This window comes from Oenanthe melanoleuca, chromosome 2 (genome assembly GCF_029582105.1).
Source record: "Oenanthe melanoleuca isolate GR-GAL-2019-014 chromosome 2, OMel1.0, whole genome shotgun sequence".
Taxonomy (NCBI): Eukaryota; Metazoa; Chordata; class Aves; order Passeriformes; family Muscicapidae; genus Oenanthe; species Oenanthe melanoleuca.
Genome location: NC_079335.1, coordinates 48519842 through 48545174, shown reverse-complemented (window position 1 = coordinate 48545174; position 25333 = coordinate 48519842). Strand labels below are relative to the sequence as shown.

Sequence of the window (25333 nt, the reverse complement as noted above, 5' to 3'; positions counted from 1 at the left end):
CATGCAGATTCTCTTTTTGTATGTTTTCTGTTTCTTGAGCCCTTGAACTGTGTCTTTGTGTGCTTTCTTCACCAACTGTGAAAGCTCGATATATTTTTCCTTTAACTGGAAAGGTTTTGCAAGCCTCATGAGATGAGCTTTAAGAAAAACATAATGAATTGGGGAAGCATAATAAATAGCAGTCACAGGCAGCACTAGATCATTCCTCCCTCTAGTGGCTGGCTGGCTCCTGTGACAGTAATGGAGCTCTTTGTTAACATCTCGAGGAATTATTCCCTTAGTTTAGCTACTGTGAACTTATTTTTCCAGGCTAGCATCCTCCAGCCCCCTGCCTGCTGTGTAATCCATGGTTCCTCGGGGTACACATCCATGAGTGTGTTATGTGACCAGACTTTCAGTTTTTCAAGGTCACCTCTGCAGTGTTCTCAAGCTTTTCCAATCCCTTCTGTACATTTTATTATATGATTCCCAGTAGCAGTCAGGCAAAGAAGGTTGACCCAGTTCTATTGCATTTCTGTGGTCTAACACAGATTTATCAGAGCTGATCTCTGATGTATTCTAAATTGAAAAAGTGATGAATTTGAAGCAGCTTAGCTTGTCTAGTCATGGTGCAGCACTGTGTTTGGACAGTGAGCAGGAGACCAGTGCTTCTTCCATCTCCTGGGATGTGTCAGTGCATGCCCATACAGCAGCAGGCACCTCAGGTGTGTTCATGTCATTATCAACTGACCCATCCCTTCCTGGATAGTTCCAGAAAATGTAAAGCTGCTGCAGAATTGAAATGCTCAACCTAATTTTGCTTAGCTTCAACCCCCAGATATATTTAGTTGGAGGGACAGAATTCAATGGATTGATAAATTGTCCCTTACCTGACACATCACCTGAGAAACCAGAGTCCCAGGACACTGAGCAGCCCTTTGGAGATGGCATCCCACCTGCACATGAAGACATATTGTTCAAACACAGGTCTCTGCCCTGGTGATGCTGATAATAAAAAATGGATTAATGTTATCATAACGTTATTGTTTTCCTAATCAAGGTGACAGAGCAGTAAAAATACCTATTCTGTGTACAACAGCCATTTAAGGAAGAGGTCATTTGAGGAAGAGGGTACTTACTCATATAATAGAATTAAATTATGTAAGTTCAGGGCAAAATTCTGTCCCTCCTCGTAAGAGTTGTAGGGCTTTAGAAAGTAATACAGGTTTCATTACAATTTGCTTAAATTGTCATTTTAGGCATTAAACATTTCAATAGGTTACTGAAGTTTTATTAAGCTGGAGAACTTTTCAAGCAGTTCTGTCATACCTTAGCAAAACCATTGACTTGAGATGATACCATATCCATATCAATCACCATCCATAGTCAATAATGGTTTTAATCAAAATATATACTTCTTCTCAAGTACCTTTTGACCATGGCTCCCAACATTCTTTAGTCTTGATTAACCAGGTATTCTACTTTATACACAATGCCAGTCTCTGGGGCTGAAGATTATTATTTCAGTTGTTCTGTGACCTTAGCTTCCAATAATACAATAAAAAATGGGTACTGCTATTCATTTCCATCAAAGAAGCTCAGTTATGTTTGCTGACTTTAGTTCAGCATCATAAAGCCACCCACAGCCACAGAGGGGCTGTAGGAAAGTATTGACACGCCTGTTTTCTGAGACTGAGGATGTATATGACTTTTCCTCCAGGTCACACAGCAAATTTCAGTCCACACTGAAATCTGAACCCATGAACCACCAGTCAATTGCCTGTAGTTTTAAATGTCAGTAGATTATATTTATCCAGAAAAAATTTAGAGCGTTTTTGGGGACTGTTTTTTTGTTGCTTTGGTTTGTTTGTTTTTTTTTTCTGTTACGGTGTTTTGATCAAGTGCATATATATCCAAGTATTTTCATCTTCTGAGCAGGACCAAAGACCATCTTCAACTTCACCATGTATGCTTCACCATAATATACCATGTATTATGCTCTGAAAAAAAAGAGGGATTTTTTTCTTAACTCATTCACCAAGTATTTGTTTTGTGGTTTAGATGGGATAGAGAGCACACTATAAATCAGTAATGAACTGGCTTTATCCCCTTCAATGCAAACACAGACATTTGTGCTTTTTTTTTTTCTTGCTTTGCTTTTTTTTCATTGGAAAAGAGAGGTGTACCAATTCAGTAAACCATATATTTTAATTTCAAGTATGGAAATTAAATTCAAAAAAATATTTGGAAATGCATAAGAATGCCTACTGTTCCAGGTCAAGAAACCACCTGACTTCCTCAGGAGTTAAGGCTTTTTTCCTTTACAATGAGCTGCACAACCCCTTTGAAGTGCCACAACCCTGAAGGACATCCACTCTTTGGAAATATTTTTTACATTCTCATTGCCTCTCTCTGAATCATTGTACTTGACACTGACAGTGTGATGAATGACATGACAACTGGTTGTCCATTCCTTTACTAACAAACCCAAATAAATGTTTCAGGGTATTTCTGGTTCAGGGGATTAAAAAATATCTACTTCAAAGATTTGCAAAAATCAAAAGGCCCCTTTCAGTCCCAAGCAGGATTTTGCATTATTATGCAGATTTCTTAAGACATTTATTTCTTTGGTTATCTCATTCTCAAAATTAAAATTAATTCTGCTTTATTGGAATTTATTCTGTACAAATTTGGCCCAACAACAGCCTATAACACAGAAAGCATATGTTGGGGGTTTTTTATATGGAGGAAAAAAAAAATCTAACAATGTGCATTAAGCATAATTTCACATCTTTTCAATAAACTTCTGCTTATCAGAAGATTTTCATAATGGATATTGACTTCAGACTTCCACCTTGAGATATTTAGTGCTTTGGCCCTGTTTATAAGAGCATTGGCAACACAGCTTGCCCAGACCACTATATATATACCTGAAATAACAGGTTATCACCTCATGTTGTATCTCAGTACAGCAAACAGGTCCTTTTGTAAATACTGAAGAACAAAACTGGAAACAATTGGTAATGGAAAAAGAGAATATTAAAATATACGTGGATAGCTGGGGGTTTGGAATTAGCTGGGTTTGTTTTGAGGAATTTCTTCTGATGCAAAAGCATCTGAAGGGAAAGTGATAGCTTCTCCTTTTCCTCTGAAGAATGGCTGTGGTAAAGTTACATGGAGAGCAATTCTCCCTGCTCCTGGGGTATTGCTTTTGTTTTGTACGATCAGTAGGAAAAGAGAAAATCCCCCAGAGCAATAGACTGCTGCCTAGATTATCAGTACAGAATTTTCCAGAAACCCTACTGCATACCCTCATTTTTATATTACTTGCAATCCAGACATTACTTTCCATAAAAACATAGATTAAAAGTTACTATTTCTAGCTTCTTTGGTATGACAGGAGAAATTGCAGGGTTTTATCTTAGTCAGTTTCCCCAAAAATCTTTGCTTTTTTTATCAGGAAGAGGCAGCTGCAAGTCATATCTGAGCTCTAACCTGTACCTATGCAGACACATCTCAAGAAAGTGGCTGTAGGGTTATCCAGGAGCTCATTGCTCTGTGCTATCACACCCCCATCCCAATCCCTGTGCCTCAGGAGTAGCTGGATCCTATTTCAGGTCACCATCTTCCAGGTACCTGCAGAGAAACAAAATTTACTAAGTGAGAAGTATTTGTTTATAAAAGAGGGAAAGGCAAGCTTCTCTTCAGGCATTTTAAACTGTTTGGTGATCTTCAAACACAAAGCAGATAAAATAAGATAATACTGAAGTAGCCACTTGGTAAGAGGGCTTCTATGATTTTTCAAAATGACCCCATCAAGAGAGAAGAGGAGAGAAAATCCATGGTCACCACCAGCACCTATTACACTCCAGGTCAACAATTTGCAAGTGTTATCAAGAAATAATGTGTGCCCACAATGGGTGAGACACTCACAGCATTTGTTAGGTAGCATGCTTTTCCTTTTGTTGAATCTTGCTGCCTCCAATTTTCATTTGGACATAGGGCTGTTGCTCAGAGAAGTAATAAGGTGAACTCACCCCCTTACCTTAGTTGGATTTGGGATTATTCCCTTCTCCCTGGCAGAGTTATTAGCCTACCCTTCTCATTGCTTTAAAATGTGCTTGCTTTTCCATTTCTTCAGTAGTTTGGCTTGTGTAGCACATCTGTACAGATGGTGCTGAATCTGCTGCTTTTGCTTTTTTTTGTTTCCCTTTACTAGGTAGCCAAAAGTTTTGAAATGGCAGAATACTGAATGGGAAGTGAAAAATTGCTGCATATGTAAAATGCATTTTTTGGAAAATGCAGGTGGCTTTTTATGTATGTGAAGGTTTTGGAGTAATGTTGTTGACTTGCAAAACTAAGATATTTCCCTAATCTCACTGGGAGCTGTTTATGCAGATCTAATCTGGATATTTGGCAATGTCTTTCTGAAGGAGGTGACTCAAATGCAGATATGTGACAGGGCTTGCAGGCACATGGCCATGCAGTGTGTGGGTGATCATTGCCTGGTTTCCAGTCCAGGAGTACCTGTGGAGTTGAAAGCTCAAAATGCATTGCAAGCTTTCAGTGAGTGACATTCACCAGAGCAAATACTTTTTTAGTATTTAGAAAACATTATTTGTGGACAAATACTACCCAGTATTGTAACTTGGAGTGGCACAGGAGGGCCTTTCAGTTATGGGAAGTGTGCCCAGAAGATGCCTTTTAGTGAGCTGGAGCTCCATCCTCCCACTCCCAGGAGCAAGCCAGAGCTCCTGCATAAATCGTGGTGCTAAGCAGGCAGAGCTGCTCCTGCTGCCAGCTCAGCACACAGCCAGGTGACATTCCTGAAAAGTAACTGCCTTCCTCTTGTGGTTTGGCAGGGAGCTGTAACTCTTTGGTGTTCCCACTGGCTGAATTAATCAAATTTTTGTCATAGAATGGGGGAGACCTGAAAATTTAGCTAAGCAGATGAGGTCCGAGCTTGTGGAGACAGTGATTTCACAAAGATTGCAACAGGGAATATCTTCTTTATATTCTTTAGGCCTTCCAGTATCTAAAGGGAGTCTGGAGGGGACATTTTGGCAGGGCATGTAATAGTACAAGGGGGAATGCTCGAATTGCTAAAATAAGAATTTCATCTGAGCAGACTGCAGATGACTTCTGAGTCTCACTAGTGAGGAGAGGTGGCACTGAAGTAACCAAGAATGGAAAGTGATGTGGAATCAAGGGGATAAGCCTGGCCTTGATGAGGAGAGATGAAGGAGTGGCTTCTGCAGGAAGGAGGGTGTAACTTTTGTTCTGGCAATGGGTTCATCAAAGCAGTGGTGAAGGGCTTCATTCTCAGCCCGGCAAGGTCCAAGTGGCTCCAGGCAAGGCTGGTTCTGGCTGACCTGCTCAGGCCCTCAGGCAGTCTGCATTCTCAGTCCATTACATCCCATGCAAGGCAAGATCTTTCCCAGCTTGGGTAAATGTGTTTCTCTGTGCTGAGCAGCACTGGTTCCTGCCATCATTAGTGCCCTCTCCAAAGAGAGTTGTGCTGCAAAAGGCAAGAGTCTTTGTCATGCATTAGGTCTAGGCTCAGATGAATTGCCTCCAGCAAAACCCCTTTGAACATGTACCCAGTGGGATTGGCAGGAGGGGGACATTAACACCTACAGCTTTCCTCAAAGGGTCTTCTGATGGGAGAACCAGTCTTCTCAAGCTGGCTGCTCTGACAGTGTTACATCTTACCCTGCTTCTTATGACAAGATGGGGTGGATTTGTCTTCTAGTGTAAACAAAAAATGGTTTTACACAGAAGCAGCTCACCCTGGCAGCACTGGGTTGAGCTGGTTCATCCAAGTGGAACTATTTCTACCTTTCAGAATCTCTTTTCATCCTCCAGGGTGGAAGAGAAGACTGCTCACAACTATTCCCACGCACACACACACACATGGCAATCAGAACTAGCATGTAGACCAGATTTCTTATTAAAGAGAATTGTATAATGTCTGTCTGCATCATCTTCCATCTGCTTTTCTTGCCAACTCAATTGCATATGTGCCATTTTCATGCTGTGCTCTATTCTTTCACCATGTCTAGAAAGCAAGGAGAAAATACAGTATGTCAAAGACAAGGGAAATGTTCCTTAAATACATTAGCCTGTGGTATTTTGTGGTTGTACAAAGCACCTGAGAGGATCTTTGAGATAAAAGGGAAGATTTGTTTTAATGTATACATGAATTTTTATTCAGCAGTCATTTTTGTTTGCTAATATTTTAATAACTAAAGATTTCTCATTAAATAAATTCATGCAACCTCAATACCTCCACATCCCATAAAGAGAAAAAAAAAAAAAAAAAAAAAAAAAAACAAAAAAAAAAAAAAAAAAAAAAAAACAATGCTTCTGTGTCCTTTGAGAGGAAAACAGGATTGTAACAAAATCACAGAGTGGTCCCATGGTTGATTCTGAAGCTGGCAGTAGTCAGACGTGGAGAGTTTTAAAAGGAACTGGGCTTTTTAGAAACATTTTCCACCATAAAACATTGATCCAGTTCCTGCTGCTCTCAAACAAACAGAAGCTCTCTGGCAGGACACCATGTGCTCACTCAAAAACTGCACAACAGCTGGAGATAGAGATGCATAACACCAAATTGTGGGGTCTTTTGGATTGGGTATTTTTCCTTTTTAAGTGCTTTCTTCTATTTCCCAAGAGAATCTGAAAAATCAGACATCATACTGCAATTTCCACCTGTTCTCAGCATGGGAAAAGCTCTGTGTCACAGGCATGTCCATGCAGTTTTGTGCTATGTGTTGGCTGGTCCATGCAGCAGGGACAATTTCTGATCTGGTAGTAGAAGCAAAAGGAAGAAATGAGATGCCATTTTTGTGTTGATCACGTTGATTTGCTCTTCAGCAGATAACCTTTTTCTGGCTATCTCTGAGTTTTAGAATTTTCTTTCTCACACTTGACCCTTTAGCAGGGTCTGGACTTAAAGAGAGGTTTTATTGGGATTTTTTTTTTTAAGCTTCAAGGCAGGAAATCCCCATGCAGAAGTTCACTTGTTTATAAACAAGAACAGAAAAGGAGATCTTCAGACCCAGAAAAATCAGGGGTGGGGAGGGCAAATGCTAAAAACTGTTTATGTGCTGCCCTTGTCTCCATCAGTGACATGACAGCTCCCTATTCACTGCACCAAAAAGCAGCAGAACACAGATGCCAGCATGGAAAAAATTACCCCAGCCTTGCTGACCCATGCCAGGAGTAGGATCAGACAGATACACATCAGTAAATTGTTCTCTACATCATCCTCTCTTGTGTGTCCTTCAGTGCTCACCTTGTGTCAGGCTGAACTGGATGATTCTACCTTCTAGCAACACTAAAATGCAAAAAAAATTAAGCAGAGAAATGTATGTTGGATGTGCCCACCAGCCACACCAGAGGTGGAACATTCAGCAGAGGATAATTTATCCCCATGGAACCAAGCTGTCAGTTGTATGCAGCAACACTGTGAGCTGGGATATTTAACAGCAGTGGTGGCTTTGAGGTTTATTTTTTCTTGGTTTCATGTTGCATGTGGTGTATTTTTTGAGGTCTTTGTTCGAAGGCAAATTTTAACACACTCCTCTGCTGGCTTACAGAAGCATTCAGGGCATATTTCTGGACTTTTACTTTGCTTTGTCATTTTCTGTTGGCAGAACACAGTACCCATCTGGAACAACACTGTACTTTGTGCTATGGTTCTGACTGCTGAACTTGCATAAGACAATACAGTCTCAGGACTACATTTTATTATATTGTGCCTGGCCTAAAAGGAAAAAAAAAGGCGCCATCATAAGGCTTGATTTTCCCTTTCTTCATTCAGAAATGAAATGTGATCAATGAAAGTGCTTTTATAAAGAATACATATGTGACAGAGTGCATTGTGCATTCCTAAATTAAAAGGAAATATTTGAAACTAAAATTGCCTGCTTATGTAAATCCCTGTTGTCTATCTTCTCTTTGTCACTTGAAAGACATTTTCAAGGCATAGGAATTCTTCCAAGAATATAGTCAAAGTTATTTCACTGTTAATGTCTAGCACTGCATTTTGAACCCTTTGGTACAGAATCACAGAATCCTAGAGTGTTAAGGGCTTGGAATGGACCTTAAAGATCATCTAACCCCCTCCCCTACTGCCATGGGCAGGGACACCTCCCACTAGACTAGGTTGTTCAAGGCCTTATCCAAATTGGTTTTGAACACTGCCAGGGTTGGGGCATCCAAAACCTCCCTGGGCAATCTACTCCAATGCCTAACCATCCTCACAATAAAGAATTTCTTTGTAATATCTAAACTGATTTTTCCTTTTTTTCAGTTTGTAGCTTTTACTCCTTGTCCTTTCCCTACAGTTCCTGATGAAGAGTCCCTTTCTGACTCCTCTGTAGCCTCCAGAGCAAAGCAAATGAGTCTAGCTCCTCTCACAAATGTCTACACCAACCAACTCTTTACTCCACAAATAATCAAATAAATGAGAGACTGGAATGTGTTTTCATCTGAATTAAATCATGTAAATCATGTTAATATCGTGTAAATACAAACACATCTATAACAGTCAGTTAGAAGTATTTCTTACCATGCATGTTGCAACAGTGGTAGAGTGATTAGTTGTGCATGTTTTAAATATTTTCTTTTTTCTGTTTGAATGAAAACAGGAGAATAGGCTGGAGTGTTCAAAATGTACAGAGCAGAAACCTCAGTGCAGTATGCAAAGATTTCCTTTTTACACCTACATGATCTTCTGGTTCAGATGTTTCACTAGAACATATTTTCTTAAATGAACATTAAATTTGATTAAATGAACATTCTCTTGCCTCTCAGAGCTTCTCATGGAATTTCTGTAGCATTTTGGCCTCGTTGGCGGGGTACCTTGATCTTCAATGATGCACAGTGCAGATCAGAGGCACTTGCCTTCCTCTCCCCAGGGGAGCATTTATTTTATCTGCTGGGACTCATCAGACTCCCATTTCCACCCACTTCAGCTCAGGGCTGGCTCCCTCTCTTGTCAGTCCCTTGGGGAACCCACAGTGGCAATCAGCAGAGCAGCAGCAGCACAGAGCCCTCATCTCCCCCCAGCCTCTTGCTGTGGTTTTTGGGAGGCACACCCAGTAGTGCTGAGCCTCCCACCCTGTGTGGTATCAGGGTGATGCTGGTGTGGCTGGGCTCCCATCCAGGCCTGGACAAGGGCAGCAGTGTGGGGAAAAAGCATGGTGCAGCCAGTGTGGGACCTGCCACCTGTGAGTGCAGCACAGGAATGATGGAGTGTGCTTGAGGAGTTTAAGAACCTAAATAATTCAAATCCCACTTCTGCCAATTGATACATCCAAAGCAGTGAGTGGAGCCAGAAGACCATTCTGTATTGGCCAAAGAGCTGACCCAAAGCCTCAGTCCCTGGCATGTTGTACTTATTGTGGAAATTACAATGGCACAAACAGAAAGTTAGGTAATGCAGGATAAATAAGAGATGGGCCTGAATCCTCAAGGAAGAAAAAGGTGTTTTCATTTACATGTTACTGGCAATAGTAACCCCAAGAAAATTAATTATACATTCAGATCTTGCACATCATACATAGTCAGATTTATTCTAAGTGGCATATTATCAAAATTTCAGGTGGCATTTCAGCTGTTCATTAAACTTTACTGTAGGACATAGTGACAATTTATTCCACAGCTGTAAAAGCAGCAGTAATCATTATCAATGCAAGCCTTCAATGTTTCTTTCTCTATGTTTAAATCCTTTTAATTTTCCTGTTTTCCCCCACCACTACATCTAATGAAACAGAGATTGTAGCAATCAATAAAGCAAGGAGTTACCTCCTTCAACAGCATCCAGCTACCTCCTCTGGTTTATACAGGGGGTGGGAGGTGTGCACAGATTAAGATAAAATATGGTTCTGGATTTGTGTCAAACTGGCCAGCTGCATAGTGAGGAACAAAAACAAAAACAAAGGCAGATGTGCTGAGGATCCACAAAAAAAAAAAAGGGGGGGGACATCTACGTTTATGAGAATTCCCTAGTTTCAAGAGGAGTTGGGAAAATAATACACAACACTAATGCATGCAGAAAATTCATTTCTACATTCTTTGTGGTGGCTTTTCATGACACTTCCATGAGTATCTTACATGATCTTTACTCTGGCTGCCACAGCAAAATCTTTGTGCTGTGGATACTTGCATCTTGTTATATTGGTTCCACTCTTTAAAGGGCTCGTGCAGGTTTCTGTCTGGCAGTATCTGCACATTGAATCCTGTGATGTGCTGCAGTCTTCTTGCAAGCTCAGCTAATCAGTGGGCAGCAACCAGCCCTAGTGACATATTTGACTAACTGACAGCTAATCAAGCTCATTTGAATTTTGCATGCCACACATTGGCAGCAATCTGTTCACGTCATAACCATAAAATACGTTTTAAACCAATCTAGGAGATGCATTTCAGGCAGCACTGATCAGTTTGCAGAGCTGCAGCCTGGTGAAGTAGCTCATGCATCAGAAAAACCATGTCTGTTGAATTATTAATTTTTTTAATCCAATAACAGGTAATAAATTTTCTTCTAAGACATACATGGTAAATGTTAGTTACCAAAATGCAGTAAACAAATTAAACCATTACTAAGAGTTGACTTCTCATCACTTTTTTTGCCTTTTTTTTTGAGTTGTTTGGAGCACCACTTATTCTAATGGTTTTGTCAGGTTTTGTCATGTGGAATCAAGTGGTGTAAGGAGTCAAAGAGTATGGAAATGGCTGCTGTATTGCACTATATGCACAGTAAAATGGCAAGCAAAGGCTTTCTCTTCATCTTGTGACAGGAGTATTGGGCAATTAGCATAAGTTTGTGTATTTTTATTAGGAAGGTAATTAGCAGCCAGAGAATATGTTTTTGTAGAGATGGCCTAGATTTTATTACAGCATTGGACCATTCAGAAACAGACCCAGTTTCTGAACTACTTAGGTGAGCAATTACACAATGGAATCGTCCTCCCAAAATGCATTGACAATTACCAGAATTGTGCATGCCACTGGGAAATTGCTGATACTAATTACCATCATTAGATACTTGAATACAAAATATCTCCAAATGCTTCAGGAATTAGACATAAAATGGATTCTCCTCATCAGGTCAGCTGTGCATGTATTTCTAAAGATTAGGAGACAAAGATTAAGCCTGTAATTAGGTTAAAGATTTTTCTTTCATATACCTGTAAACATCTCTATGAGATTTACATTTTAAAATGGAAAATTTAGTTAATATTTTAATTAGTTTGCTTTGTCATACATGAAGAATATTTTAAAATCAGAAATATATCGAAGACTCATCCTTTTGATACTTTATTTATTGATGAGTTCTTTCAAAAGGCACATCCCCCAAATTAATTGTATTTCATACAAGTGTATTTCACACACTTTTTGTGACTTACATAGGATGTCTCAGGTTGAGAAGACAGCACTTAGCCAGCACATTCAGAGAATAAAATATCTCACAGGTGGAGGGTTGTTCTAGCTGACTCTTAGCACATATGGCAGGGACACAGCAGAAGTACAAACTCCCTGGGGAATGGGGGGCAGGGGGGAGGGATTTTTGTTTGGTTTTGATTATTTGTACATCTCACCTGTCACTTGTATTGAAAATCTAGGCAAAGTTATCACTTCAGAAATACAACTGTGACTTTTAAACTTCTAATTTGACATCATTGTGTAAAGCTACTTCCCTAGCAATCATTAAGTCGCAGCTTAAGCCAGGTCTAAATAAAAATAATAAAATTTAAAGCATATCAAACCTTATCAGGTGGCCTATGCTGTTGGGATGATTTCCCAGGTTGAGGTGTACTATGAGTGCATTTTGCATGGTTTGTGTGATCTGCCTGCCCTGTTGGCCTCTCCACCCTTGAAAGCCCATGAGAAACCATCCCATTTCATGAGTACATACATGGGAAAATGTGAGAGTCACAGCACCAGCAGCATTTTGGGATGTGGCTGTTCAGTTGATAAATGTAGGATCATCCAGCTGATTGAACTGTCAGGGCTCTTCTTTCTTTACCTGCCTCCCCAGCTGGTTTTGATGGTTGCTGCATTCATCTCTGTAAGGCCACAGGGCTTTCTCTGCTGCTCATTTTAGTGGCTCCTCTTGCACTTTTAAAAGCAGCTCGTGAAGCCATTTCAGTGTTGTCACTTCAAAAGTCCCACATAGTAGGGGGGTTGCTGGAGCTGGATGTTGTCATTGTCAGTGTAAAATTTTTCCATTCTGCTGTCAGTAAAGAAAATGAACATTATTTTGCCATTATGCTTAGACATGGTTTGCAAAAAATAAAAAGAAAATCCCTTCCATCCTTTTCCTTCCACCAAATAAAAGGGTGGGGTAATCCAAATAGAAGTACTGACATTGCCTTTATTTTATGAATAAACAAGGACTTGTTCAAGTCATGCAGTTCCAGTGAAAAACATCTGGTTATTCTCACTCCTGGTGAGGCCATTTGGATTTGACGAATATCTTCTTTCTTCCTTTTTCTTTTTTTTCCCCCACCCAAAACTGCCAGGATATCCAGTGAACACTCGCCAAAGCTTCAGATCCGGAGCCACAGTTACCTGAGGGCAGTGAGTGAAGTGTCCATCAACAGGAGCCTGGACAGCCTGGACCCTGCAGGGCTGCTGACGTCCCCCAAGTTCCGCTCCCGCAACGAGAGCTACATGAGAGCCATGAGCACCATCAGCCAGGTGGGTGATGTGCACCTGGGGCAGCAGGAGGAACTGGATTTTGCTTTAAGGGGTGCTCACCAACACTGTCATTGAACAGGGTTCTTGAGGATCTCGTGCTGAGTACCTCCAATCAAAAATTTTTGAATGCCTCGAAAAAAAAGTTTGTGTGCTGAGTGAGATGCTGAAGTAAAATTAGGCTGTTTATAGTTTTTAATCCACTATTTTATTAGAGATTTTAGTTTCTTTATGCTATTTTATGCATTCTTTACCTTGTGTACCTCCAAGCTTTTCACCTAAATAGTACAAATATTACAGTACATATATTAATTGCAAAAAATCTGTCTGTATTTTTGCCCTGAGATCCTGTAAGAGATCTTCATGCTCTTCAACAAGAAGAAAAATGAAGTCCACTGTGACAGATCCAGTTTATGTGTTTTAATGTTATAAAATAGCCTGTGCTTGCATTCAGTGTGCTTGTACAATTGAGTTTATAGGGAACAGATCTGAAAGAAGTACAAAAGTGCCAGTACACCACAGGGCAGAGGGCCAGTAGTTCATCTGCTACATCCTCTAGCTCCTTGGTATGATTTTTGGCTCATTAGCTTAAGTGGATCATTTGGGTAAATCAGTTGGATGGAAGCACTTCCTTACGCTAGTCCAGAAGTGCAGCAGGCAGGATTTGTGGTGCCAGACACTGACTCCTTATGACTGACATGTCAAATCATTGCAATGTCAAAAAAATGTGTGTGATGTCAGTGACACCAGGACTTCAGCTGTGGCCATGTCAAATACATGTGCCACTACAGTATGGAACTGTATTTTCCCTTTCTGCAGTGTACTATATTTAGAGACTTCAGAGTATTCACCTGTGTATTTTGTGGTGAGGCACTTTGCACAGGGCATGGGCTGATGCTCTAAAAGGAGGGTCAGGATGTATCTAGGAGAAAACAGCCCAGAAATTTAGGTGTCAGAGGCAGCTACATGAGCATTAAGTCAAGGTTACTTGCTCAGCTGCACACCAAAACACAAAGTTGCCAGCCAAGGAGTGGAGTGGTTATCATTTGCCAAAGTGTATGAGTTTTTTTGGTTTAAAAATGCACTAATTCAGAGATACTTACTTGAGGGTTGGCTATTCTCTGCCATAGTAAGATTATTCTTTTTGATGTACTACTACTACTACTACTCCATGTTTTTTAAAGTTTTTTTTTGAAAAAAAAAGTTTTACTCTCTGAGATTTTTCAGCTAGAAAGTCTTTGTGTACAAAGTCTTTGCGTACAAAGTCTTTGCGTACAAAGACTCTGCAAAACATTTTTCCTGTAACATTAATCCTGGAAGATAATTTCTAATGTTGGTTTTTTTTCTGCCATCCTGACACAGTCTTATCTTCTCCTGTTAACATGGTCTTGTACATGCTTGAGAACTAACAAAATCCTCAAGTGATGGTTCCCATCTGCTTGTTTCCTACAGTGATAATTATTGTGCTTTAATGCCAAGCTCAGGGCTCAATTCTCAGTTTAGAAACATGACCATCCATTACTAATTAAGCAAAGGTAAATGGTTTCCATGTTCTTAAGACATGCAGGAAGTTTCTGAATGCTCTTTAAGCACTGTGAGCACAAGTCTTTGTCACCACCTAGTGTCTGCTGCACAAAGGGTCTAAAGATTCCTTTGCATTTGCTCTCAGCCAGAAATTTAGTTCTACATTTTTCCCCAGCAGCAAAGCTGGTTCCCTTACCAACCTCTCCTTCCTGTTTTTGTTTCCCTTCAGCTTCCCAGCCACTCACGTTTTTATCACTGTGATTGCCTGTGGGTTGCATTGATAATGTACTGGGGCTAAGCTGACCCTTCTTGGTTTTTTCCTCACCCCACAATGATTTTTGTTTTATGATCACACTGACCAAACATTCAATCTCTGCTGTGAGATAAAAAAGAAGCTGCTGTGAGGGCTCCAGGCTTCCCACCAGTTTCAGAAGAGCCAAGAGCCCATACTGTGCTGAATCTTTGCCTAACACCTTTTATACAGTTTTTTCCCTCCCAGTTGCTGCTGCGGGATGTCTCGTTTCACCCTGTGCCGGGGGATGCTCTAGCAGGCGCTGTGCTGCCTGGGGAGGGTGTGTCCCTGCAGGGTGCCCTGAGCCTGGCGTGTGTTGCAGGTGAGCGAGATGGAGGTGAACGGGCAGTTCGAGTCGGTCTGCGAGTCGGTGTTCAGCGAGCTGGAGTCGCAGGCGGTGGAGGCTCTGGACCTGCCCATGCCGGGCTGTTTCCGCATGAGGAGCCACAGCTATGTCCGAGCCATCGAGAAGGGATGCTCGCAGGATGACGAGTGCATCTCGCTGCGCTCCTCCTCCCCGCCGCGCACCACCACCACCGTGAGGACCATCCAGAGCAGCACTGGTGAGTACCGCGCAGGGAAACCCGCAGGGGAGCACAGGGAAGGTGTTCCAGTGCACCTCCACCAGATCAAGCTTTTCTCTGCCCTTAAGAGAGTCTGTGTTCCACCGGGGAGCTGGACGGACTAATCAGCCTCAAATCGCACACAGGCAAAGGCTGATGCAGTTGTGGTTCCTTCTGTGCCCAAACTAATTTACTCTGAGCTAAAAGCACGTAGAAGGGAAGTCCAAGGTCGTGTCTACTCCCCAAAAGAGCAATCACAATTTGGCAGGGCTGAACCAGAAGGCTCTGGGTTAGCAATTCTGCTGGCTGTGACCAGCAGAGAAGGATCCCTCCAATGAAGTCGTACACAAAGTTGAAGTGATTGTATAAATTACTGGATGTGGTTTTTACTGGCTCGAAGAGACTGTTCCAGCTCTCTAGGCCCCATCTAGATGTGAGAATGAAGAAAGGAAGAAGCAGTCTGCAGGTCAAAACGTGCATGTGCACATTTTGCTGTTACATTCTTTCTGCATTTCAAATTATTCAAGCCTTGCTAGAGGGAGAGGTTTTGGAGTAAACGTGAGACTTCAAACCTTCCTTTTAATGTTTGAGGTTGCTTTTCTTTTGGAAATAACCATGATGAATCTCAGAGTTTGTCACCAAAATAGTGCTTAAGGGGAAGAAAAACCAAGTTAAACCAAATTCTAAATCTGCCTCTCTCATTCAGGAAAGCAAGAGGCAGGAGCCATTACATGTGTGTGCTCTTCCCTGTGGCAGGATGAGAGAGAGCCTCTTTCTTTTGACTTCTGTGCAGCCATTCCACTGCAAGCTTCATTTACTATTCATACACTGTTCATATACTAACCATATTCTTGACTAATATTGACTAATATATGTATTTCACTGTACCTACTATCTCTTTTGCTGTATTTTTTCATTTGTTTTCTGTAAACTTTTGTCTTTTTGTGTGTTATCTCACAGGTGCAGTTGTTTATTCCTTGTAAGTCTTTTTTAAAGCTGCTTGTCAATTGTTTTATGTCATCAAAGAACACTTTAAATCCTTTTACCAAAAACGTTCAGCTAAATTAAAGATTTTTCTAAAAGTAGCAAGTTTAAGTACTGTTGTAAATATATTGGCAGTGCATCACAAACATCAAAGCATTTTTTAACAAATGCTGCAGAGCAATCCTCATCTAAATCACTAAAGAAATAGTACTCACATGACAGCATTTCTGCTATAGAAATAGTCCTTGTAAGCACACAGGGTTTGCACCAAACCACAAAGACAGGATTTGCATAAGGTGTGTGCTACTTCATTGTGTGGTATTAGTTTGTGTCAAACGTATTCTGAGGCAAAAGCTGAAGGATGGGAGTTTTCAGGGATTTTTCAGTGTGCACTCATCTTTGTGAGATGAGCTTGGTTGGGTCCCAGAGAGGGTTTTCTGTTCTGTGAGAATGGCTTTGATAACGTTTTTCCCTTATAAAAATAACTGTGCTCATTATCTGTATGTAAGAGGCTGTTCCTGTCACTTAGGAAAGTGAATGCTCTGTCTGGGGATAATGGTGTAAAAATGGAGAAGGTTGGCTGTGTGTGCCAGCCAAGAACACTGGAAAACATGAAAGAGGAAAATCTGTACTGTTAACTATCTCTTGTTTATGGTTCCTTTTTTGTAGTGCAACCATAGAGGCCTGATCTCTTCTCTGGATAGCTGGCTTTATTTAAAAAATCATATGAACAAAACTGTGATATTGAAAAGCATAGTCCTGTGAGGATGTCTTGGGTTATTGCTTCTGTAGTCAAGCCATTTAAAGCAGAGAGGAATGATTTGCAGTGCTCTCTTTGGACGTACATAGAAGCATTTAAAGATTGCTGTATATGCCTGTTTTCTGCTGTGGGAATTTTACTGAGTTATCTTTTTCATTTTCTGAATCTTGGCCTCCAAGGACCCATCCCTTCCACTGGCAGCATTTCAGGCAACTTGTCTCTTTTAATATCTGACTTACATACCACTGTCTCTTTAATGGGGATTAGAATTGAATTAATTCTATTCAAAAGCATCTATATTGATTACTTTGGTGTTGTCTGTGCCTGGCTCACAGAAGAGAAATATGAAAGGCAATGTTGATGGTTTCTATTAATATCTACTTCAATAAAATGGGAAATGGCACAACAACTAGGCAGACGTGAAGAAAGGAGAACAGTATCTCAGGTTTATCTCCACTGAGATGATGTTGCAAATGCTTTTGTGGGAGACATGGGAGCAGTTATGGTCTAAAAATGGTTTTAACATCCCAAATGAGAGAACAGTCTTCCTGCCCCTAAAGCATCTCTGCCTGTTCAACCAAGAAAGATTCCTTGCATCAACTTTAGCAATTCCCTCAAGAACATGGCTTTTAACCCACAAATACCAAAGCTGTGATCATACACTGATACTGAGAAACTCTGACAGCTGGAAGTCCAGGAAAATGCCAGCTTGATGGTGGAAAAGACAGGAGAGCTGTTGGTTTACTGGATTCAAAATTGTTCCTCTAGAGCAGTGATCCACAGCTTTCCAGGCATGTGGATAAAGCAAGAAAAATGGACAAAAATCACACTCTGCCTGTTAGCCCTCGCTGTAGCAGCCTCAGGTTTTCATTTCCTTTTGCCTCACAGCGTTGGTGGTTTAGTTCTGCAATCAGGAATTGCACCTCTAGCTCAGTTCCTGAGGATGTGCCCAGATTGCACTGGTCCTAGAACTGCTCTGGGAGCTCTGAGGGGTGGCTGCAGCTGGATGTAACTGAGCCCAAGTGTAAAAATGGAGATGGAGGCATGATCCTGATGTCACCAAAGGGGTGAAATGCTACACTATGAGTGGAGAGGCAAATCCTAACCTCACAAAAATCTGCCACCAAAGTTCCTCCTAATGTCCAGCCTAAGCTTCCCTGGCACAGCTTAGGACTAAGTCCTCTCATCCTGTCGCTGTTTGCCTGGGAGAAGAGGTCAATCCCCATGTGTGAGTCAACACATACAGGTAACAATGGCAGCCACCAAACCACAGCTGGAATGCAGAGTAGAGCTGTTTCATTACCTCACCAGCATTGCTGGGCAGCAGAGACACACTGGGGCACGGGCTCTGTTGGGCTTGGTTCACCCCAGTGAAAAGAGACACACAGGCTCCATCAGGCTCAGTTCATCCTAGCACACAGTGATGAGGGGACACACTGCCTGCCCCAGATATCACAGGGCTTTGCACACATGCAGTTTATCACAAGGCTGTACTTCTGTGATCTCTCACTCCCAGCAAAAGGCTCAAGCATTTCTGTGAGTGTGTTGTCCCTGCACAGGAATTCTACTTCTCAAAACCAGCAGAGGATGAACAACACTAGGTGTAATAAATGGACACTCTTTCCCACTCTGACATTTTTAGCATTCCCAGCTGCAAGGTCATGTTGAGCAAAAGCTATTCCCTCCTTGCCAAATTTTCTGGTTTTAACCCTTTCCTCCCAACACCCCACCTGGCTACAAACTCCCTTTATCCATGTTTTAAATTAAGAGGTTTTGAATGTGGAGGAGAAAATGCAACCTGGACACTTTATATGGAGTTATAAATAAGTTCTGTGTCACAGCTGTGTCATGCCTTGAAAGCTAATTGGTTGGAAAGCTCTGTTCACCCTCATATCTGCTCTCTCAGTGTCAGTGGTACCCATGGAGGCATCCTGACTGGGGCCATCCCTGGGAGCAGGGCTGTGCAGGCTGGGAGGCAGAGCAGCTCTGAAGTGCTGACATATGTTATACACCACAGGCTGCACTAAAAATTAACACCCAGGTCATTTGATCTCTTCAGAGGAGTTTAATGAGCTGTGAGTTATTACATAATTTGATCCCAGGTTATTTGCAGATGCAACTCTTGTAGCTGAAGCACTTCAGCCAACAAATCCAGTCACTAAACAAGCAGCCTGTTAACAATTTGAAGTTTGTGAATCATGTCAATGGGTTTGAAGAATGCAGTAATTAAGAAACAATGAAATGTTAAAGTAGTCTAAAGAACTTCTTTCTCCCACATTTATTGTGTCTATGTTTCTAAATTTTCCTTTGCTGTAAACAAACCTTATGACATTGTCAGGGCTCAGGCATGAGCACACATGGATACAAATATACAATATAGTATAATATACAAATATGTAATGACATCTCTCTAACAGAGCTCAAGTAATAACATCAGGAAAAGCTCTGCACTGGGTTGCAATTCAGTGCCTATCCTCTGTAGAGTTAGGTGAAGAGAAATATCAGTTATCTGCTGCAATGCCATCTGGTGATTCTCAGTAATATTGCACTTCTGCTTAAAAGCAAAATAAATAAAAATCCCAAGGAAATCCTGCTGTGTAGCCAGCAGGTTAGAGAAGGATAGAGTATATGCTAATTGCAGCCTTTCAGCTGAGCAAACCATTTTCCTTCCATTCATTGAAACATCTGGTCAAGACAAATCAGGTATTTCGTATCAAATTTCTAAGGGGCTGCTTAGCCAGTTTAAAATATATAAATAAATAAATAGATAAATAAGCATATAAAATGCAAACAAGTCAAAAAACTGACTTGTGCCAGGCAGAATTTAAAAATAAAATCAAATCCTGTGGATAAGGAAGCTGTAACTGAGTGTACACCAGATGCAAGTCGTTTGGATTCCTCAGAGCTGTCCTTTCAGAGACTGCTCTGTTCAAAAGGAAACAAGGTATTAGGATTTCACATGTGATTTCCAGCTGAAGCTAAGGCTGGTTTCTGGATCTGTACCAAAATTAAGAGTATTTCCACTGAAGGTCTGAAGAAATATAGCTACACTAAGGCCTTCATGCAGATGTTAAAAGTTAAAATAAATCTGAAGGTTGTAGAAAACTGTTTGACAAAGAATTTACATGGTTCATTTCCTCTCTTTCCTTGAGTAATCCTAAAATGTGTTCTGCCTTTGGATCTGCTATCAAATTGCTTAAATCAGCACTTCAAAATGTTTTCCTTTACTAATGAGGATCTGACCTTGGAGGAGAACCTTATTTCCAATTTCAAAAGTGCCTGTCTATAGCTAGTATGAATTTAATCTCGTCTAACCTATAGGCAGCTTGATAAATGTTAAGCTCCATATCACGCCAAAAAAACACCATTTTTATGAAGCCAGTGAAGGTTTTTAATGAGATATTCAGAAAGGGTGAAAGGACTTTGTTTTGTAGGGCATGGCCTAATTTTTTCTTTCACATCTGAAAACATCATTTGGAGGAGTTTATAGCAGTCTCCAAAGTTATAAATGTGTTTCAAATACAGGGAATGAAAAACCAGTATTACCTTTCAGTATTCCATCTTTTCTTACTATTCTTATTCTTTATTGGCTTAAAACACTTCTAAACATTTGGCATGAGACTCATACTGAGGTAAGAATGTGAGAAAGATCTTAATTATTCAAAACCACGAGTTTAAAATGTCTTGGAGGAATATGTTGTCTTACTTTGTGAACACTTCCAGAAGTGGAACAACTCTGCTATTTTGTTGAGGCAGCACTTGTTTGGTTGGCTTCTCCAGCTGCCCAAACAACTCCAAGGTTGAAAATGGGCAAATCATACTCCTGCTGGGGAGTGCCACGCTTGGCACACACTTGAGATGTGGCCTCACCAGGACTACACCTCCCTCAAACCTCCAGCTGTGCTTTGGCAAAGCCCAGGATACCTGTGCTGCTCAGCTTGCTGCTGTGTAAGACCCTGTTGACCTTTTGAGATGCTGGGAGTAAGATGGCCATCAGACCTGTGAGCTAATAGTCTCAAATGAAATGGGAAAAAACATGATTTTAGAGGAGAAAGAGAACTTTAACAAAAATCACTCTTGTTCTATGCAAAGAACTATTAAATGCATTTCTTATCAAGTGAAGCACAAATAGACAACACAGGGATTAGTTACTTAAAATGTAATGTTTTGTTATTTGTTAATCTTGCATTAATTTTGTTACAGATACGAAAATTTTTGTGGAAGCCCTTTGCATATATTTGTATGATATGTGCTTAAATTATTATTAATCCATTATTTTTTTATTATATTGCGCACACAAAAAATTATTATAATTTCATATTTGTAATTTTAATATTTAAGATTTCACAATTCTCACTAAAGGAGTACAGAGCATGTTCAGATTTGAACTCTGCTTTAGTTTCAGACTAGGTTATATCAAATGAACCACTACTGGAGATTTTTGTAGGGATGTTCAGGACCCCAGTTTCATGGAAACCTCCCAGTGTGCTAATGCAGGGAGAGAGTCCTGGTCCCTGGTTGTGTACCCCACTCCTGCTGGTGTGCACGTTCTTGTGGAAGTGCCCTGGTGGAGCCTGCAGCCGTGCCTGTGTATTACAGCACCTGAATGTCCAGCACCTAGCTGAGAAACTTGATGTACCATAACAAACGTACAGGAAGTCATTACAAGCAAAACAGTAATTTAAAAGTTGTTCTGCTGACTGAGCACTGCATGCCTCAAGTCTCATTAGCTGAGAATTAACATTTTTCTGAGCCCGTAAAGGAGCGTGAAACCTCAGTGATTTTGCCACAATCCAAGAGGCAATGGATTGTGGCAAACAGTCTCTCCTGCTCACTGCTGCAAGGCAGCTTGGGCTGGCTGGCAGGTCTGCCTCAGACCCTCAGACAGGGGCAGCAGTTTGGCTCAGCTCAGGTGTCCTAGGAGAGCCCAGGTGCAGGGCAAGGCTGATGAGATTTCAGCAGCTCTGACCCAGCAGCCTCATGTACCTGTGGTTTTGGGGACAGAGATACCTGACTTGAACACAGAGGGAGGAACCAACCTTCTTTGAAATACTCCTGGAATCACGTCCCAAGGAAGCTTCCCACAGCAGGGCCAGCTTATAATTGCACACTAATGGGTGGAATATGCAGCAGGATATAAAATAAAATGAGCCCATAGTCCTTTCCTGTTTGTAAATTGTGAGAGGGCAATGTAACTTTTATCCCAAAATTTTGTTCCCAGGAGCTGGTCATTGCTCTAATTCTCAGAACTCTGAGAATTTGATACACATCATTCCTTAGCTTGAGAGCAAATAATTAAATTTTCACTTTATGGAAAAGTACAACGTTAACTGGAACCTTTTTTTTGTTCCAGCTTATTTCCATTGCAATGTTTTTGTGGTGGCAGTGACAGAAATGAGCTGAATTAGTAGAAGAAGACATGCCCTAATTTATATAATGAGATCACATTTCGAGCAATAATTCCTGCCATGTTCCTAAAATAGACTAATGTGCTTTTAACTACAGTTGTCTTTTGGGAAGCAAGACTTAGTCCTCTTTCCTGAAGAGGCTATGCTTAATTAATACATGCAATGTGTGAAAATCCTCAGGCTTTTCTTTTTAGTTTGTGCTACTGTCCAATCTCCAGCCATGTGCTACCACTCACCTGCCCTAAGTTCCACATCATTCCTTTAAGACAAATCTCAGTATTTTGGTTTCCCCCAGATATAGTACTTGCAAAGCTCTCTTGAGCCATAGGATTTTGCAGGAAGTTACAGATTACATACTTGGTGTTGATGGGCTTTTTTAAGTAGCTTAGTGATTTTTGATTTTAAAAAACTAAGAATTTTTAATGAGTGTGTTTAATGAGTACAGCTCTACAGGGCCCCTCTTGTAGTACAGCAGTTTGTTTGGAATCATTATATTTCATCATGTCAGTAATTCCCATTTTAAACTCAAATATGATGTATGAGGTACTGAATACTGTAAATAATTGCACATTTTCATGCTTCCTAAATATGTGTTTATGCAACAGTCTAACAGTAATTGGCTCTTTGAAGCTTTGGTAGACTATGGGGTGATTACACTATTAGCCACTTTTTGAAGCAAACACTGCTTTGTTTCTTTAATAATATGACAGAGAAGCCCAAAGGAAATGTGGCAGCAAAGAAAACTGCACATTAAAAAAATTGCAGAACCTGAAGTACACACAGAGATGTGATTTTTTATTTCTTGCTATTACACCAGTCTCACTGCACTGCTTCTTACAGTGCTCAATAACAAGCACAATGCAACTCAAATACTGGGATGTGGAAAACACCTAATGCTATTTTGCAGAGGGACAGTCTCACTGCCATCAGAGTCTAACAGTTCCTTTTATCAAAAGCACACTGTAGGCATATGTTGGTAATCTGTTCTAATGCCACAACCTTTGTCTGGCCTCTCAAGGGGAAATGGATGTGTTGGTCTCTGAAAATTGTTTTCCCTTACTGAATTTAGCTTTGGTCAGATGGGAGAATGCTAAATTGCATCCACTTAGAATGCAGTAAGCCATCTGAGCAGAGCAATTCCTAGTTGCTTTGATCAAGGATTTGAGCTAAGCTACCAGAGGAGGAAAAAAGACCCTAAAAAACAATAATAATACCACAGAACCCTCTACTGTGACAGATCTCTTGCCTGTTATGTTGAGGATGATTCCTGCTTTTTGTCTCTGCACAGTCAAGATGATGGTGTCATGATAACCATTCTCTTTCCTGTAATAATTTTCAAATTAATTCTGTCTTTAACTAAAATAAAATGTACACATCTATCTGCCTGGGAGGGTTTAGATGGAAGTCAGAATATTGTAATAGGATAGCAAAACAAATGCTGGCAGGCTGTTTCAAATTTTTTTATCTCTCAATTTCTTTTAACTTTCTTCTGAACTTCACAAAGAATCAGATAAAATTATGTAGACCTGTGGCAGAAAAAAACAAGGTCTACTAGGCAAAATAACCAAGCTATGAATAAAACCCAATTTCTCCATGAGCCTCAATCTGCCTCATGAAGGCCTGAGAAAACCTGCTGCTTTCCTTTTTGCATGATGGATAATTTGCACCCAAGTGACAGAGCCAGTTGGCAGCTGGTGCCATGGCTTTACTCTGTCTTCTCTCACACAGCCCCCTGAATGCTCATGTGGCATTTTACCATTTCCCTCTTTTATTTAAAAAGGGGGAAGCCAAAGAAGAAGGTTCCAGAGAGATGGAGGAAGAGTGAAGGGAAGTATTGCATCTGTGTTGGAAGCTCTGATAGTGGGGTTGGCAGGGCTGTATGCTCCCATCTAGGTGAAGTCAGTAACTCTTGTTACATACTTCCAAGGAAGCTTGTCTTGCCCTATTTGGGATGTGGCTAAGACCAAAATGCTCATTCTCCTTCCAGAAAAAAAAAAAAAAAAAAAAAAAAAAAAAAAAAAAAAAAAAAAAAAAAATATATATATATATATATATATATATATATATATATATGTAAGAACAAGGAGCCATTAGTTAAGATTTCCAATACCAACGCCAACACCCAGTCTTCCTAAATCTTCCTCCAGGACTTTTCCCACATCCAAAAAGCTGCATAATGTTCACCCAGATGTGTACAGTGTTATTTTGTGTAAATAGGCAGTTGTGTTTAACCTCACAGGAGCTCCCTGCAGGGTTAATGCTTTAACAGGCACTCCTTGTCTACAAAGACTCTGCAGCCTGTGGCACATCAACATCTGCTCTGGTGCTGTGCACTTCCACAGATTGCACAGAGCACTATGAGTAAGAACTCCCTCCCATCATCTGATTTATATTGCCAGTTGTCCCCTTTTCTGCACTTCAAATGTGTGCTGCAGTCCTGAGAGCCGTTTTCCATTTCTGTCAGTGCTCTCTGAGAACATTAGCACCTATCTCCCTTTCGGAGGGTGCTTATTTCTACTTCAGCTGAGAACTCTCACTGAGTGCAAAGGCTGGTCTTATGTCCTGTGAGCATGGGTGGTATAGTCGAGGAATACCTGTAGGGTGAAGGAATACTGAACCTGAAAACATGTGGGTGGTCACTTTTTTTATTTAATGGAATACAATAGCCCACCCTACAGGTGGCATGCACCACTGGAGAAAATGTCTATCTGTAAATAAGTAGCAGTTAAAGCAGTTTTTACTCTTAATATTTTTTTTCCTAATTCAACATATCTGCTTTCATTGAAGGGCAAAGAGTTTGATGGTTAAGTAGAAAAAGATGAGAAGAACTGACAAAAGCAGAAGGAGGAAGGAAAAAAACCAAAGTAGGTCCAGAAGAGTTTCATTAAACAAAATTGTGGCTTCCACTTCAAAAATCATTCATTATGTAGAATCAATAATGCCTTTCCCTGTGTGAATAGTTGATGGTGAGAAAGAGATGCATGGAGTTTTTAACCTGAATTTTTCCAAAATACTTTGTCTTCTTATTCCTTCATCATGTATGAATTGTGTAGACTAGATGAAGATGATGTGCTGTCTAGCACGTTTTATTGGTGCTCTTTGAGCTCCCAGAGTAGTC

At 40.7% G+C, this 25333-nt stretch overlaps 1 protein-coding gene across 5 annotated transcripts in view; it reads left to right on the top strand.

Moving 5' to 3' along the window:
• Nucleotides 1-25333, top strand: part of DLGAP1 (DLG associated protein 1) — a 390022-nt gene that overhangs the window by 284537 nt on the left and 80152 nt on the right. For all 5 annotated transcript variants that reach the window (XM_056485289.1, XM_056485287.1, XM_056485286.1 and 2 more), the window contains 2 exons: nucleotides 12510-12687; nucleotides 14823-15063. In XM_056485289.1, coding sequence (XP_056341264.1) covers nucleotides 12510-12687; nucleotides 14823-15063 — 419 coding nt within the window. The remainder of the gene's footprint in view (nucleotides 1-12509; nucleotides 12688-14822; nucleotides 15064-25333) is intronic.